General features: G+C 35.0%; 1 protein-coding gene across 1 annotated transcript; it reads right to left on the bottom strand.

Annotated features, from left to right (window-relative positions):
* Window positions 1–428: 428 nt before the first annotated feature.
* LOC586328 (serine protease 33-like) lies at window positions 429–18,912 on the bottom strand. Its single transcript, XM_030985132.1, is given in 6 exon segments — window positions 429–598; window positions 10,843–11,023; window positions 12,326–12,474; window positions 14,484–14,616; window positions 16,616–16,824; window positions 18,843–18,912. Coding segments are annotated over 6 exon segments (912 nt in total).
* Window positions 18,913–19,369: the final 457 nt, after the last annotated feature.

The raw sequence follows: 19,369 nt of genomic DNA, 5'->3' as shown, positions 1-19,369 counted from the left end.
AGAAATCTCCGGGTGAAAAGTCAAATACACCCCTTTTTTTTTACAATTCTCGGGCCGGACTTTGTCGCACGAAAAGTACCCCTTTACCGGACATTTTCGTAACACGCATGAGGTCATTCCGACCCCGGAGTGGGGGGCCGGGGGTTGCATGTTAAAGGGTGCTTTTCTACCATTTTGAAAACGATGTTACTTATCACCATCATCATCATCATCAACAACATCATCATCATCATCATCATCTCATCATCGTTGACTTACACGCAATGTGCAGCTTTCAAGACTGACAATGGGTCAATCAAGGAGCCTTCACAGTTACAGGATTATGCACAAATTATAAACATGTATATATAAATATATATATTTACATAAAATATTAGAAAATAAAGATATTCATGCTGTCATAAAGAAACATGCGCAACATGATTAACTTACACGCAATGTGCAGCTGTCATGACCCACCACGGGTCAATCAAGGAGCCTCCGCAGATGAACTCGCCATCCTCGAACATAGCAACCTGCCAAGGCCACGCATGGTCTTTTGCCTGGTGACCGCCGACGATCTTGATGTTCATTCCTTGGTACTTAGTCTTCCCACAATCTTTAGGATTTGCTTAATATAGAAGAAAAAAGTTAGATGGAACAAAGATATGATTTAATCTATGCGGAATGATGGTGATGATGATAATGATAATACAATAATGATACTAATACTAATGGAAACAGTAATAATAATTAATCTTATTGTAAATAATAATGGCAATAGTGAAAATGTTAATAGTAATAAAAACAATGATGACAATGATGATAATAATGATAATAATAATAATAATAATAATAATAATAATAATAATAATAATAATAATAATAATAACAATAACAACAATAAAATAATGATTATGATGACGTTTATGATAATAATAATAATGATAATAACAACGTTCACAATAATAAAAATTGTAAATATAATGATAATAACGATAATATTCATAATAATCAAAATTATAATGATACTAATGATGATGATCATGATGGGGATGGTAATGATGACAATGATAACATTGTTCAGACGAGAGTGATTTCAATGCTAGATATAGGAATACCTGGTAGGAATTTATTCCTTGAAATGCTAGAGCAGCCGTGCTAAAGCCAGGGTAATAATCGGGAGCGCCAGAAGGGTCAAAACTGACTGACATGAGCGCTATACAAGAACCCACTATTGTTATTATTTATTACAGATAATCTGAAAGTTTGAGTGAAAACAGACCAATATTCATGAAAAAAGTTGGGAAAAACTGATATGATCGATTCTTTAATCTCCAAACTGCAAGGCTGATCTGTAGTTGTTCTAAATTCACACGGATCACCCCAATTTTAAGAAATCTACATTGGTTACCAGTACGCCAGAGAATAACATTCAAAATCTTGCTGATTGTATATAAAGCACTTCTTGGTCAAGCTCCCACTTATATCAAAGAACTGTTGAATTTCAAACCTAATCAACACAATCGCAACTTGCGCAGTTCCCGAGATACTTTGTTGCTACAGATCCCATCTATCAAAACAAAAATAACGCTAGGTGATCGAGCATTTGCTTGTGCAGCCCCAAAACTCTGGAATAACTTGCCATTTGAAGTCAGGAAATCACCATCTGTAAACGTCTTTAAGTCAAAACTGAAAACACTTCTTTTTAATTAACTGTACCGTAAATCTAAGCATATCAGGAGCTCTTGTAGCGCAGTAGAATGTATACCTAATGTTGGATAGTTTCTGCGCTTTATAAATGTACTATTATTATTATTATTATTATTATTACAATTTAATTACATGTTAGGTGAATGTAAATTGTCACAAAGCAATGAATTGGCTCTCTATATAATTTCAGACATTTAAGTGTTGAAAGATTTTTGAAAGTCTGTCTTATGTCTTATTTTCATGGAAAAACGGTTGGGAATATTTACTATTAGAGTTAAGTTTATAAAAAATACATATGGGAAAGGGAGATTACAGGGATACATGAACCGATACTTCTTTATTGCTTGCAGCGAGGAGCCATTCACTGTAAAAAAATAATAGTCGAAATAACTCAATAAAATTGAGGAAAAGAATTGCCTTATTTTTATAAAGTAAATATTACCTATGGCATCTTAAGTAGAGTTTACTTATTTTGCTGAATAAATTTTTACTCAGTTAAATCGAGTTACATTAACGTAAATAATTTAAGTATTTTAATCATTTTAGATAATTAAAAAAAAGCTATGATGGGATTACATATTGCACGATTTGGTACCCATCTAATCTAACAAGTAACATCCATTAATCATTCACTACTTCTATTTAAGATTAATCACTAATCACTAACACACGCTTCAATTCGACACATATTGAAAGGCTCCAAATTTTATATATACTTGATCGTAGCATCTTAAAAGGAAAATTGGTTGACAATTTCCTGAAATATCAAGTTTTGATTTGTTTTGAACTGGGTAACAATTAAACATTGTCTTGTCTTTGCTTAGCCATGTTAAATGAATTAGTAAATGTTTTAAAGTCCTTAAATTTTTCATTCAACCACAAAAAAGAATTGTTTTATTTAAAAAAGAGTTTGATTTGGTCTTAATGAATATTCATAAATTATGTAAATATTTCTATTACGCACTGCATCGGTCCTTACTTTAAAAAGATAAGAATAATCAACATAAATTGTTTGAGTAATACGTATAATTTCTGATTTTGAGTTAAAATTACTAAATTAATACAAGCTGAAATTACTTAAAGTTCTTATGTATTTGATTTTACTTAAATATTCCACGTATGTTCTACTAAATTGAAAGTTTGAGTTAGCAAGACTTAAATTTAGTGCGTAAGTGGCAAAACTAATGTTTTCAAGTAAATTCTACATGGAAAAAATACGTAAAAATTATCAATGAACAAATTCTTTTTTACAGTGTTGCGGTCCTTCAACTCGGTGAAGGTCAAACCTTATTTGAGGAAACTTTGTTTTTTAAAAATATATATCGAATTCATCACATTTGTGAAGAAAATGGAGAATTGAAACCTGAAGTTCATTTTATAATGTTATGTTTGAGCAGAGTGGAAATTGATAAAGTAAACACAAATTTTAAAGCAGCCCCTTATGAATGGAAACAGAATGTTCAACCTTTAAGAAAGGCAATTCACACTGGCTTTAGTTTAGAATTTATTTTTTCAAAGAAAGTGTTTACATTTGAAGATTTAACTGCAAAAATGGTATATAAGAGTCAAATTAAAAAGAATGTAGAAACAAACTCGGCAGGCGGCAATTTAATGACACTTTACAATATTCCAAGAAAAGAAATAAAAAAGATATATGTTCAACCAAGGATGTGTACCTTAAGTAGTAAACTGCGAGAATTTCAGTTCAAATTATTGCATAATATTTTATATACAAATCATCATTTACATAGATTCAGGTTCCATGAAAATGGTTTGTGCTCATTTTGCAAAAATTTTGAAGAAACTTATCAACATGTATTCTTTGAATGTAATACAATAAAGGAAGTCTGGGGGAAATGTGGAGATAGACTTAATTTACCAATTCTGAAGAAATTATCCTGGAAAGAAATTCATATAGGAATAGATGACACTACTTTTAAAACAGAGCAATTATTGAACCACATTTTAATTTTGATTAAATATATGATTTTCCACAGTAGAGAGAAGGGAAACCCTCCAAAAGCAAAAGAAATAGAATATAGATTGTTGGAAAATAGAAATGAAGAGAAAAAACTTTCAATGGAAAGAGACACACTTTCAATTCATTTAAGGAAATGGGAAGCTTTGGAAAGTTTAGAATAAATGTTTTTATTTTTTTTTTTTCTCAATATACAACTTCCTGACCCTCCTCTCTTCTCTCTTTTTTTTTTCCCCTCTACTTTTGTTTGTTTGTTCGTTCTATGTTAGTGTGTGTTTTGTATACTGTTGTACATGTTATGTGTTTAAATGTTGTGTGGGGTGGGGGGGGGGGGTAGTAGGTGTTTTGTAGCTTTTTTTCTTTTTTTATATATATATATATATTTTTATTTTTTTTTGTCTCCAAAGGAAAATGAAGTGGTGTAACTTTTGTATGTAAATGTAAAAGATCATTGGTGAATTTATAAAGACATATGTTAAATTATTTTGTTATTTTGTATCCAATGTTATAAATGTACAATTTTTCTTTGAGAGAAATGAATAAAAACCTATGAAAACAAAAAAAAAACAAAGGGAAAGGGAATGGAATATATCTGCGGCTTATTGAACCAGTATTACAATGTAGTTTGTTCTCGATATGAGTATAATATGAACATAGTTGGCATGGCCATACCGTTATTAAATGTATACAGCTTGGAGACAAGAATAGTCGGGTACTATGCCATTTAACATTGACATATTCATAATATGAGTTACAGGTAAAATATTTCTTTTCAGTAACTTATTGGTAATATCATCATAGTAATTTGAGGAAGCAAGTAATGAGAAAAGATCGAACCCTGGGCCTCTCGAACAAGAGTCGAGAGCCTAAACCAATATACCACAGTGCTCCCACTGTGGCACGACTATGGATGGGTACTATAATACCCCCTTCCCATCCCCCCTCTGCCCTTCTCCCTATTGCCATTTTCTCCTCTCTCTCTCTCTCTCTCTCTCTCTCCTCCCCCCCTCTCTCTCTCTCCTCCCCTCTCTCTCTCTCCTCCCCTCTCTCTCTCTCTCCTCCCCCTCTCTCTCTCCTCCCTCTCTCTCTCTCTCTCTCTCTCTCTCCTATCTCGCTTGTTTTTTCCCTCACGTTCACCTCCCACCAATCTCGCTTTCTTCTTTTAAAACCTGCTCTTTTAAATGTTTTGTTAGCGATGATTACGAAATGATATGCTCAGTCTTTCACTGAACAATGTTACTTCGGATAGATTACATATGACATATACACTCTTCTGTGAAACAGATACATTGTGATAAATTCGTTTTCTAAAATTATTCTCTACTTAAAAACTGTTTATTCATCATGGACTCACCTTGCCAGTCAGCTGCCATTGCTGTTACAGCAATCATCAAAACCAAGAACATTGAGGAAAGTGGCGCCATTGTTTCAAGTGTTCTATAATGAGGAAAGGTCAAAGATCGATTCAAACTTGGCGCATCATACCTATCTATTCCATGTCTCTTATCTTCGTATGTCTAAAGGACACTAATTATGTATTTGCATAGTCTTTATCATTTATATTCCCGCGAAATTTTACGTGCTTTTCACCTTCGCGGTGCGTTCCCTGGCTCACTGTTTATCCATTACTAATCATGTTCAATTTTCATTTCTCTTATCTTCGTATTTATTATGTCTAAAGTATATATTTGCAAGTCTTTATCATTTATCATGGGCTCTAAAAGCCCGCGAAATTTTACGTGCTTTTCACCTTCACGTTGCGTTTCCTGGCTCACTGTTTATCAATTACTAGTCATGTTTAACATCAAGTTTTTGTTTCTGTTTCCAACAAAGCATTACAAATCAATTATAATCTTCTTCAAAAATTAAGGAATACATATTGGAAACAGAGGGGTCAACTAAAAATAAATGTACTTATTGTGGACCCCTCAAATAATAGTTAGGAATAATGAGTAAATAAACTAACAAATTCGTATCTACAAAAAGGAACTAGAAAATAATATATAGGAAAAAAGGGGACGCCAACATAGACGAAAACGGGACAAGAGAGTACTTTACATGACAAAGATAGGAGAACATGGTCACAATCTTAAGAAGACCTTCAACAAGGCCGCTTGTTTTATTCTACATGCATATATCATACTAGACGAATACCACTAAAGCAGATCATAATACTTGATTATGATGTTCATCTTTATTCTACGATATTTTCTTGGGGGGGGGGGGAGCAAAATTACAGCCTGAAATTGCAAGCTTTTAATTGAAGAAATAACAGTGATGTTGCTTTTACTTGTCATTTCTGAGTGTAAAAAATCCATTTTCCACGTGTACAGACAGTACAGACAATCACAGAGATGTTTTGACAAAACTCATTATGAATTTTGTAAAATAAATGTGCTAATCCAAAAGGCCGGCTCCAGCATGAAGTTTGATTTTCATCCCTTGGATAATAATTATATAATCATTATCATAAATCATTGTACAGTAATAGTTAGAAATAAGACAAACTACTTACAGAGTGTTGGAAACCATCGAAGTTGTAGCCGTGCACGGTGCGAAATCAGTGCTTGATTCTGAGCACGCCGCCAGTAAATATCAGTCATATATAATTATAATATAGTTTAAAGTCTAATTCTTTTTAAGATAACAATTCGGCTTAGGGACCCTTCTGCAAGTAGGTCTGTCGTTATTTTTTAACTTGCGAAATCAATCATGATTTAATAGAAGACATTTAGCAGAAATCATCTTTCAACAATAAAAAATATCTTACGATAATGGTCAACATGACCGGAGGTACTGCCCACATACAATACTCCCCCTCCTTTTTTTAATTTTTTTTTTCCATATTTTTTCCTCCACAGGGATGTTATTGATTTTCCTTTGCAACAAATTCAATCATAAATTATATTCAAGGTAATTTGCATTTATAATATAAATAAAATTGACTACTCAAGATATAAATATTTGTTGAACTGTTGAAGTAACAGAAAATAAATACAGTTTCAATAATGTATTTCTAATGTTCATGGAAAACAAATGGAGAATTAAAAAAAAAAATTGTAACCGATTGAGAGCCAGCAATGAGTATGTGACTATCCTTCAAAAGGGTGTAGAACAGTATCATATTTACAAAAATGATAATGAGAAGGATTTAAAATCTTCGTTAGACAGGGGTGTAATATATTTTGGCATATTCGAATACGATACAAGATTAAATCGATGTTTTGTTTTCTTTCTCTACCAAATATTCCCCTCGATTTCCCTCGGAAAAAACGATGAAGGGTGGCTATTTCGGCCAATATGGATCCTTTTTAAAATACGTACAGTGTTGAATTATATACATATATAGTTTGGATGCGCATCTGACATCCATATGACATACGTTGGATGCAGTGGCGTAATGAGCCAAAACAAAAATTGGGGGTGGGGGGCAGAAGAAAAAAATTATTTCAACTACATTTGTAAATCATTGGTATCGAATTAGAAAGAAAAAAAAAAATCCACGTTTAAATCGTCTTTTGTGAAACGTACATGTGCAAGTGTGTGAGCGAGTGCATGTATTTGGAGCGCTTATTATATAATATCTATTACTTGTATGCAGATAATAAATGACGCTGCCATGAAAGAATATATCGTATAGTACATGATTTTACAGTAGCTAGGAAACTATTCCATAGGCAAAGGCCATGGTGTCGGATAGATTTATGAGCAATTAGCATTTGGGATTTAAATGACAATTCTGAGAGTTTCGTGTCGGATAATAATGGATTGTGTTGTTTATAACAAACAGGCTGTGGAATGCCAGATGAAGTAGGTTATTTGAGTATCTGGACATAACGATTACAAGCTTTTAAGTATCGATATAATGTTTTCAGCTTTTGAAATAATAGAATTAAGTGAATGTATACAAATAGAATTGCTGTGCTACATTTCGGCTATAAAAGTCATCTCAGGAAGAAGAAAAAATACAAATAATGAAATTTCGGTCTTATGAGATAAGCCATCGTTATTCACATTGTACATGTGATTGATTTAAACAAGTTTTCTTCTTCTCCTTCTTCCTTTTTAAGTATGAAACAAACTCAACGATTATTTAAACATATTTGTGGCTTACACCCATTAAATAAGATCGATTGATCGATCTGTATTGAAAAAAGCCACAAATAAACTCAACGTTGTGATAAATGATTCTTATTTATATAAAGACGTAATACAACTTCTGATTAGCAAACAAAACGTCGGTTTTAGGAGGAGAGGAAAAACGATTTTTCCATCGGCTTGCTTGTGAAGAGCACAATCACAGATACATGAATACTTTATTTCAAATATTTGCCTACATTAGAAATCTTACATTTCTGAACATGACGAAGGAAATAATACAGCTTTCATAAAATATGTCTTACAAAATACATACAAGAATGTCTTTATTATTAGAGGGAAGATGAACAGATGAGATTTTTACCATTAACAAAAAAAATTAACCTATATACATAAATATCATGTAGAAAATGTCACAATACAAAATTCGAATCATGTAAACCGTCTGAGAAGCAAACTTTATTTCCTGATTTTAAAATGCATTCACTTTCTCATTGATATAAGCATCGCTATCGCATCCTTTGCTTAACAATAAGAACGAGAGAGAGAGAGAGAGAGAGAGAGAGAGAGAAAGAGAGAGAGAGAAAAACAAATAGGTGAAGAGCGGGGGCAAGCCAAAGAGAGAAAATGTGATCATTTGTTTTAAGATGGGGTGACCAAAGTTCGCGGGTATTTTTTAAAACATTAGTAAATATGATATTCGATCCATGATTTCTCTTGTTCGACACAAATTGATTTAGTTCATATATTACCAAATGGACTATAAAGTTTTTTATTACAAATCGGTGCAACTAGAACATTTATCGTCAAGGAATTCCGGAATATATCGCGATTTCAAAATTCGATGTTGAATCGAAATGCGCTGGAACTCAAGAAAAATTCAACAACAAAAAACCGAGACCTTAATTCGCGCACGAAAGTTTACGACTTATTTAAACCCCCACCCAAAGAGGTTAATCAAATATAAAAATAAATGCACATTATGCAAAGAAAATATTACAAATTAGTTAGTACCACGTTTTACTCATAGTTTTGATGACATCTGCTCTCAAAATAAAAATGTCCAGACCCTTGTCGGTAATTTCATATTTTTCGGAACGTACGCAAAAAACAACAACATTTTCCGATCTTTTGTCAATATTTTCATAATTTTACACCAAGTTCCATAACAAATATTGGTCTCTGTCTAATTTTAGGTTCTTCTTTCCATTGGTAGTATATATTAGATTTTCGAAATCTTACCGATTTGTTGAGACAGCGAACTAAGGCCACGCTCGAACTATGGTCACACCACCATACATATATTTCTAAAGCGAATCATGTTAGGCCATACGAATATTTCGAAATCGACCAAGGCAAGGATGGAAGAGATTACAGCTATCAGCGACTATTTTTTGTCATGAGTTTATTGATTATAAGCCAGTAATATTAGTTTTTCATGCAAGTGATATTTAAATTTACGAGAAAGTACTATATACCAACATATCAATGGTGGCTATAACCTAAACTCATCTTAAATATATAGACATAAATTGTACAGAATATATAGGCTACACTATATTTCTTAATGATCAGAAAGAAATCGATTTCCCAGCTACACCTATATGAAAAACACTTTTGAAATTAATCTCATTACCGGAGGCATTTATCTTAATGATGTTATACTAGTATTCACTCATTTATACGGACTCTATTTTTCATTTATATTTTCAATCGAATTTTTCGGCGACACCATAGCCAAATGTCGGAATACCTCAATCATCATGGAAAACTGTGTCAAGCAAACCAAACCGTGTCATATTCAAGCAAAAATTCCTTTTCATTCGTAAGGGAACTTTTAAAAATCAACTTGAAGATGTTTAGTGTCTATATTCTCTGAACCTTTTTTATTCTGTCTGCACAAATAAATTCCTAGAGCTACACTGATGCAGATGAAAATGGCGAGCATTCCAGATAATACTGAAATAGCTGCTATCGTCGACGAATGCATCCCCTCCGGAGGCATCTCTTGGGTTTCATCACAAGCACATGCTACATCTGAAATATCGTGAATGGAAAGGAGGTATTAGTAAATCTATTTTGGTTATTGGTCAGATGGTCAACATTTTCAATAAGCTACATATAATAGACCAGTGCACGGTTAGCACCTTACTGCAATGACCTCGAATATCCACAGATCTTCAAAACATAAAGAGGTCCCACTTTGTACATTTTGAAATAATCACCCCTTACATGCGATGGAGGTGCTTTATAAATAGCCTTTGTTCCCCCTTTTCAAAGAATACTTCCACCTGTGTATCATGGAGTGCACTGAATGTGCATGAATGAATAATGTTACATAACTTTCATGAGCACGTATCCAGTATTTCGTCTCGGTGTATTTAAAAATTTGTTCTGCAATGACCTTTGTCTGCTCATGCTCAGATTGCAACCGTGAACTGGCTATGTCCGCAACCACAAATAATACTTAACTAAAATGTTGTATCGTGAGATATACAGCTTTCTGAGCTATGGCGTCATAATTACTATGGAGATGTCATGTCATGTTATATTAATCGGCTCTGCAGCCCACAAGACAACGAGACCAAAATTGTCGGTCTCCCGGGCTGTCGGTCTACCGGGGACAGGGGCGTACGCAGGGGGGGGGGGGTTTGAGGGTTCAACCCCCCCCCCCCTTGGTATTTTTATGTGTGTAAACCCCCCTAAACCCCCTAAAAAAACCTAAAACCCCCCCCTTTGGATTTTTTTTTTTTTTTAATTATAAAAAAAAAATAAAAAAAATAATAATATGCCCACGGCTAACCTAAAAAAGATGACCTTACCCCCCCCCCCCCCCCCCCCAAGAAGAAAAATGTCAAATTTTCAAATTTCGAGACCAAAAAAAAAAAAAAAAAGTGTCCGCTTACTCCCTTGAGCAGACCGGTTTTGAAGAAGGCCGTTACTGCCATACTTAATACGACCTTCTGCTTGACAGCCGAGTGGTTTATTGGTTTCCCCAAAGAAATGAAACGAAGTAAATATTGCGTAATATGTGATAAAAATGTATTAAATATATCTTCACGCCTTCAACTTACATGATTTTTGAGTTGGAGTGTTAAGGAATGATCGAATCCAGTCTTCATAACGTGTGACATTGGTGTAGACTCCAGGTGAATTCGGATTGCCACACCCATACCCCCAGCTCACCACACCAATCTGATAGTACTGGTCGGTGTTATTCGATGGATACGCCACTAAGGGACCGCCACTGTCACCCTATAAGGGTAATTTGGAAATTCGAGGACAATTGTTATTAGTTAGTTAGTTTGTTAGTTAGTTACTTTGTTTGTATGTTATTCTATGCATCTGTGGATTAGATTATCTTTGGATCAAGGATATAAAACCCCGTCTTAACTGGAAAATAGCGAGCTTTCGATTTTAGGCACCCGACGTGGGCTACTAAGCGTGACGACATATTTATTCCCTGCGCATGCGCGAGCTTCTGGGCCCACGTTCCCTTCCAAATCACCCGACGGGAGTCGGGGGCAATTTCCGCAAAGGTTCGTACGAACGATAATTTCGTACGAATCTCCCTGTTTTTCCATTGTCTTCTCGAATTTCCATTGTCTGAAAAACGTTCGTACGGCGTTCGTAGCAGTTCGTAATGGCATTTGTGACCGATCGAGGCTTTATTATCCTGTGTTTATTGCACCAAAATAACTACAGGTACATATAAATTTACATCCAATGGAATTGTACCCACGAATTGTACTAATTTTTTCACATCAATATGAAATTATGATTGAAATATTTGGGAATAAAAAGGTGTTAAAAATGCCACATCTGGGCCTTTAGATTGTGCCCTAAAATCCAACAGCTTCAGGGGGCTGCGTCCCCTGCATCCCCGCTGTCGGCTCGGTCGCTACGCTCCCTCGCAGCACAGAAACAAAACATACAGTTTGGCACTTCAACTACAAATTATTTTTGTGTTGGCACTTCTAATAAACTAGTTGAGAAGGCCTGGGGGGCGTTTCATGAAACAATTAATATTAATATCATGTTCACCGGCAATTCTTTTGTCACCGACTATTTTCCAGGCCTGTGATTGGTCAAATTTAGTCAGCACTGACTAAATTGTCGGTGAACATGATATTAGTCGGTGAAAACCACCGACTAATTGTTTCATGAAACTGATAAATAGTGAGGACATGGCGTCACAAACTGTTTTGTGATTCTCATTGTTCCATAGTTTTACATATTTTTCAAAAATTCATAACTTCCTTATTAGTTATCCGATTTTGCTCAAACTTTTTTTGATTGGTTTGTCTGATTTTTCTGCTTTTATTGAATTTATTTTTCGAGTGGACTTGTCCTTTCAGGATTACACTAAAAACGGAAGGGGCGGGGTGGTATACGTCAAATTTTTTGTAATCGCTTTTCTCTCGCAAATGCATTGACTGACTGAACCTAAATCGATGGAAAAATGATTAATTTTAACAGAAAAAGACGCACGTTGTGATGAAAAGTTAAATATTTTCATTGAAATTCATTTGTTGACATTCGTAGAATGACTATTACCTGGCAAGAATCAACACCGCCCTCTTCGTATCCTACACAGATCATGTTATCAGTAAATAAGATGCCTTTCCCTGCTAGGGACTGATTGCACTTTGCCCAGTCGTGGATGGGAACAACTGCCTCATATAACCTGTCAGGGTTTTCGGCCGCTATTATTGAAAAGAGAAACAAATAAGAAATACGTAAGTATTTCAGATTCAGATTCAGATTCAGATTATTATATTGGTCCATTTGGAAATTTAGTTGTTAGCATTAGATAAAGCACATGAACAATATACAATAGAAAATAATATACACAAATAGATAATACACAGTAGCAAATGTACAATGACATATTCATATGGAAACACGGATATAAGTCGTTTTTACATAGTGGAATAATATAAGAAAATAATGGACTCACAACACTATTGAAAATGTACAATTGCGTAGAATTCGGAAATAGCAATGTTATTACATTTTATTATTATTATTTTTATCTTTATTATTATCATCATCATCAGCAGTATTTATTATCATTATTTGTCACGGTTATATCGCTGAATTCTTTCTTTTTTTTCTTCTTCATAAATTAAAGGTATTACAAAGTTTTGGTATGGGGTCATGAATTTGGTTCAAATGAACATATTGGAAGCATAGGCGATCCTACAATATTCAGTGATCGTTGTCGTGGTTGAAATCGAGTCTAAAGTGATGAAATTGTAAATAATAAACTCTTTATGTTGTATAGCGCCCTCTCAATGTCAATATATTAATTTAGTTATAAAACAACGTTCTTTGAATAAAATCGACCGATTTGCTATTACCGTTTGGAATATATATATCACAACTACATATTCTGAGATTTTCATGGTCGCAGCTACCATCGTATGGTCGTAGGCGCTATTTGAAATTTCTCAAAATTTACCGGGAGCACCGGTAAATTTGTATATTCAATTTATCTCGAAAGCAGAAGTGTTTTAGGGGCTAAATTTTTAAGTGCTTATAATACATCCATAAGGGCATCCAAATATATCATAATTGTAAAGAATCACTATCCAGCCAATTTTCAAAATTTACCAAAACTTTGTAATACCTTTAAACGTTATAACATTATGATATCATAGGGTATTATTTATTTCTGTGCTTGTGATACTGGTACATTTGGTTGAAAAGGAAGGGTACAATGCAATTCATGAATAGCGAAGTGGCAAGATACAGGCCTATTAAATTTGACTGGAGTTGTTCATTGCATAAACGAACTGGGGTGGGGTAGAGGTAGCCCCTCGCCCCGAGGATTTTGACATTCGGGCAACGAAAAGACCGAATATGTAAATGTTACAGCTTATATAATGTATTTTGATCACATAAATAACGTTTAATCATTCTCGCAAAATTAAGAATCTGGAAAGTTGGTTTTCGGACATAAGATATCACCCCCCCCCCCCCCGCGTAAAATAAACCCCTAAGCATATAATTATTTCAGGTATCCAAAGATGAATATAATTAAGGTTATTTTCCTTATGTATCATCCTCATCTTGTCATCCTGCTACTGTTTCTTGTTTGTTTTTGTCTCGTTTTTTGTTGTTGTATGTCCTGTTTTTTTTATTCCGTAACTTTTTCAAAATTTAGTTATGAGTGTATAAAGTTTGATTATTATTGTGCGAACCTACACCTTTTTTTCTTGTCACTTAATGTTCCACCATCAACCGCCACTCAAGAAACCCTACAAATCATTAATGTCGATTTTACGCCTATTATCTAAATAAAATGCAGCTGCTAATATTTCACATTATTATAATTTCTCTAAGTTAATTGTTTATACATCATTGCTTTATTGTATTCCTTTGTTAAATTTTATTCATGAGACAATAATTATGGTTAGGAATGTAGAACAAAAGATAAAGCAGACGCGGATCCAGGATTTCTAGGGGGGGGGGCCAGCTAAAAAAAAAGGGTAAAATTAACGTGTTTTTACACGTTTTTTCCCAGGGGGGGGGGCGGCCCCCCCCCCGCCCTGGATCCGCCACTGTCCACACTGATTACCACCCCTTTAAATCCTCCTTGGAAAAAAAATGCCTCGTCACTGGACATGCAATAAAAATATTATCAACAAATCAAACAATAAAACTGAAAAACCAATATTTCTCCCCCACATGACCCAAAAATCGTCCTCACCCCCGCTTTGTAGTGTTCCCCATCCAGTGACTGTTGCATTCTGCCCGACGACGAACTGGTCATCCATGTCGCCAGTAGGAAGACAAATCGTATTCACTTTGAAATCTTCGCTGAGGATAAATGGTTCTGTCATCTTAAACAAAGCGATGTCGTTATCGTTATTAAATGCATCTATAAAGTCGTAGTCGGGATGGACCAGGATTCTTGAGGCCCAACGTACTTGAATGACATCAGTGAAGTCAGATAAATTGTTTGAACCGACTTTAAAAGCGTATACTTTTGGCCTGCAGAGTAAACAAGTATCGCTTCAAAAGAAAAGAAAATAGAATGTGGCATTAAATGATATTGTTAAACCTTTGTTGAAGTGTTTTATTTAGGCATATATATGAACTGTCAAGGCTTTTATTTCAATTTGTTTCAATTATATACTATCGTTTCGGAGGATTATCCAAATTGAATTATTTGCTCATTCTAAACAGTGACAGAAAATACAATTGGATCTGTCTACTATTCGCCACTGAATACTATAAAGGGCACTGCAGACTGAAGAATGATGTGATCTCAAAGCAAAAAAACATGAAAAAAGTTAGTCATTGGTATTGATAACATTAACAGGGATTATTTCAACATCATAAAAGATATTGCTTAAACATCATACTTTGCAGTTGGGTGTGATGGTCTGAATATTCATTTGCCAGCGAGCGAAGCAAGTAAGGACAAATTGTAAGATTTGTGAGGTCGCAGTGCAAAAAATAACTTCTTATAAGAGAAGAAAAGAAATTATCAGAACATTCTCATAACGCAAGACTGAAAAGGCCTTTGATAATTTTATCATTCATATATGCAAGCGAGCTTTGGGAGAAATTGCTCTTAGTCACTTTAAATTAGTAGGTGTATGTTTAGTGATGAGAGGAAAAGGGGACACTTGTCGAAAGGGATAAGACATTTATTGGAAAATAAAAGGAGCACAAGTACAAAGGGTAATTATCAGAGATAATTAGATTACACCTAAAAAGAGGCACTCATCAGGGATGAAAAAGGGCACTTATGAGAATGGGGAAGGGGCATTTGTCGACGGAAAAGGGGAACCCATCATATTTTGATAGGGGCATTAATAAGAGGTGAAAATGGGCATTTATGAAAAGGGGATAGGTCCCATATTGGAAAGAGAAAATGGCACGCATCATTAATAACAAGGAAATTATCAGAGGTGAAAAGGGGCTCTACTCGCACCTGAAGAGGGGCACTAATAATAAAGGGAAATGTGCATTTTTTGAAGAAAAGGGGCACCGATCACATTTTAATAGGGGCATTTATCTGAGGTGAAACGGGGCTTTGAAGAAAAGGAGGAAGTGGCTCATATTAATAAGAAAAGGTGGCACATGTTAAAATAAAAAGGGTAATTATGAGAAGGGGAAGGAGCACTTTTACGAAGAAAAGGAGCATTATTAGAAAAGAAAAGAAGCACTTTAAAAAAAATAAAAGGTGCAGTTATTAGAAGTTAAAAAAGGGCACTCATCAGAGAGGAATAGAGCACTTATCAGGAGAGGAAGGGGCACTTGTCAAAGTAAAACGAGCATCTCTCAGAGTTGAATAGGGGCAATTATTGAAGGTGAAGGGGGCACTTAGCTGAAGTGAAGAAAAAAATAACTTCTCGTACCTGAAAAGGTTCATTTACCAGAGATGAAAAGGGGCACTTATGAGAAGCGGAAAGAGCTCTTTTTTTTTAAATGAGACACTTATCATATAAGGAAAAGAGGCACATGTGAAATTAAAAGGTGCGCTTATCTGAGTTAAAAAGGGGTAGTTATTAAAAGGGGAAAGGGCTCCTCTTACAAAGGAAAAGGGGCAAATGTCAAAGTAAACAGGGCACCTCTCAGATTTGAATAGGGCAATTATCAGAGGTGAAGGGTGCACGAATCAAAACTGAAAAGGGGCACTTACTAGAGATTAAAAAGGGCACTTATGATAATGGAAATTGCGGGACACTTAGTACAAAGGAAAATGGGAACTTCGTTGTCGAAGGATAAGGGGCACTTGTCAGAATAAAAAGGGCACTTTTCCCGTGTAAAAAGGGGCGCTTTTGGGAGTACTTGAAAAAGGGGGCACTACGCCCCCCCCCCCAGAAGCGCTGCCTCTGCATCATCATCATCATCTTTGACTTACACGCAATGTGCAGCTGTCAGGATCCACCATGGGTCAATCAAGGAGCCTCCACAGATGAATTCCCCATCCTCGAACATAGCAACCTGCCATGGCCACGCATACTCCTTTGCTGGGTGACCGCCGACGATCATAGAGCTCATTCCTTCGTATGTTTTCCCACAATCATTAGGATTTGCTAAATATAGAAGAAAACAAGTTCAGTGGAATAATGATATGATTTAATATATGCGAAATTATGATAATATTAATGGTGATAATGATGATGATAATAATTATGATGATACTAATAATAATGGAAAACAGTTATAATAATTGATATTATAGAAATATAATAATAGTATTATTGTAATGTTAATAGTAATACAATGATAAAAATAAAAATAACATTGATGATGAAAATTATGATAATTATGGTGATAATATTAATAATAATAACAAATACGATCAAAATTATAATATTAACAAATAAAATGATGATAATGATATCAGTCGTAATAATCATAATTATAATAATAATAATGATCATCATCATGATGGTGGTAGTAATGATGACAATGTTGAATAATATTATTCAGTATTAATGCTGCGCTCGCTTTTGGGGCCTGACAGATTAATTTGAGGATGCAAGCTGATAACGAGAAAAGATCGATCCCTGCACCTCTCATACAAAAGTCAAGAGCCTAAACCCAGAAGCGGATCTAGAGGGGGGTTGGGGGGTTACAACCCCCCCAAAAAAAATCCGGGGACCATTTTTTAAAATCTTATCTTTTTTTTTAAACTTGTAATTTTATTTTATTCTATTTCTATGTATTTATTTCATTTATTATTATTATTATTATTATTATTATTATTATTATTATTATTATTTCTTTTTGGGGGAGGGGGGGGGGGTTGGGCGAACAAATGTCACAGAGTCCCTTGCCCCCCCCCCCCATCAGCTTTTTTGAGGACACGGGCCACCGCCGAAGTGAAAAAAGAAAAAAAAGAAAAAAGAACGCACGCTGGAGAGAAACCCTTTCAAGTGCAAATATTGTGAGAAGATTTTCAACTCATCTGGTAACTTAACCAAACACATGATAACTCTGGATATAACTGTGTATTTAACTGTTACTCGATTTAAAAAGACGTTATCATGCACTGCTTTTTATGGTCTCCATTGTGTTAATAGATGCCAGGAAAACATCACTTACGGGTTCAAATAAACACCCCAAAAAAATCGGCTCGCCGCTTCGCGGCTCGTGGACGATGCTCCGCATCGTCATTATTTTGGTCAACCCCCCCCTTAGCAAAAAGCTAGATCCGCCCCTGGGTTAAACCAATATACCAAAGTGCTCCCACTGTGGCACGATTATGGGTACTATAAAGATTACCACCCCCCCCCCCCTCCCCATCCATCCGCCCTCCCCTCTCTCTTTTTCTCTCTTCTCTCTTTCACTCATTTCTTCGTTCTTCTTTTTCTTCTTCTTCTTCTACTACTTCTTCTCTTCTTCTTCTTCTTCTTCTTCTTCTTCTTTTTTTCTTCTCTTCTTCTCTCTCTCCCTCTCTTTCACTCATTTCTTCTTTTTCTTTTTCTTTTTCTTCTTCTTCTTCTTCTTCTTCTTCTCTCTCTCTCTCTCTCTCTTTCACTCATTTCTTCTTTTTCTTTTTCTTCTTCTTTTTCTTTTTCTTTTTCTTCTCTCCTCTCTCTCTCTCTCTCTCTTTCACTCATTTCTTCTTTTTCTTTTTCTTCTTCTTTTTCTTTTTTCTTCTTCTTCTCTCTCTCTCCCCTCTCTCTCTCTCTCTCTCTCCCTATCTCGATCGTTTTTTTTGTTCTTTTCCACTTTTACCTCCCATCAATCTCGCTTCCATATGTTAACCTTGCTCTTGTTAGCAATCAATATGAAATTGTAGGTTCAGTCTTTCACTGAACAATGTTACTTCGGATAGATTACATATGACATATACACTCTTCTGTGAAACAGATACATTGTGATAAATCCGTTTTCAAAAATTAGTCCGCACTAGTTTGGCCAGGAGGGATTAGACCTCCCTGCATGGTCACTGACATGTGGTAATCTCATCAAATCAACTCTCAATTAACATAAGAAAAAGGGGATCATGGGGGACCAACGGGCACCGATTAGGCATTGTTTAGTATATAGAGGGCGCAAATAGATACAAGTAGTGCAGAATTTTTATTCATCACGGGCTCACCTTGCCAATCAGCTGCCATTGCTGTTACAGCAATCATCAGAACCACGAACATTGAGGAAAGTGACGCCATTGTTTCAAGTGCTCTAATGAGGAAAGGTCAAAGGTCAATTCAAACTTGACGCATCATACCTATCTATTTCCTGTGTATTATCTTCGTTTGTCTAAAGTACACTAATTATATATTTGCATAGTCTTTATCATTTATTAAGGGCTCTAAAAGCCCGCGAAATTTTACGTCCTTATCACCTTCACGATGCGTTTCCTGGCTCACTGTTTATCCATTACTAATCATGTTCAATTTCAATTTTATTCCTGTTTCTAACAAAGCATTACAAATCAATTATAATAATTTACACAAATTAAGGAATACATATTGGCAGCAACATTACAGCCTAAAAATTGCGAGCTTTTAATTAAAGAAATAACAGTGATTTTGCTTTTCCTTGTCATTTCTGAGTGTGAAAATACATTCTCCACGTGTACAGTGAGACAATCACAGAGATGTTTTGACAAAACTCATTATGAAT

Source organism: Strongylocentrotus purpuratus, unplaced genomic scaffold, assembly GCF_000002235.5.
Source record: "Strongylocentrotus purpuratus isolate Spur 01 unplaced genomic scaffold, Spur_5.0 spur5_scaffold_14, whole genome shotgun sequence".
NCBI lineage: Eukaryota > Metazoa > Echinodermata > Echinoidea > Camarodonta > Strongylocentrotidae > Strongylocentrotus > Strongylocentrotus purpuratus.
The sequence above is the reverse complement of the archived record's forward strand: the minus strand, read 5'-3'. Positions and strand labels throughout refer to the sequence as shown.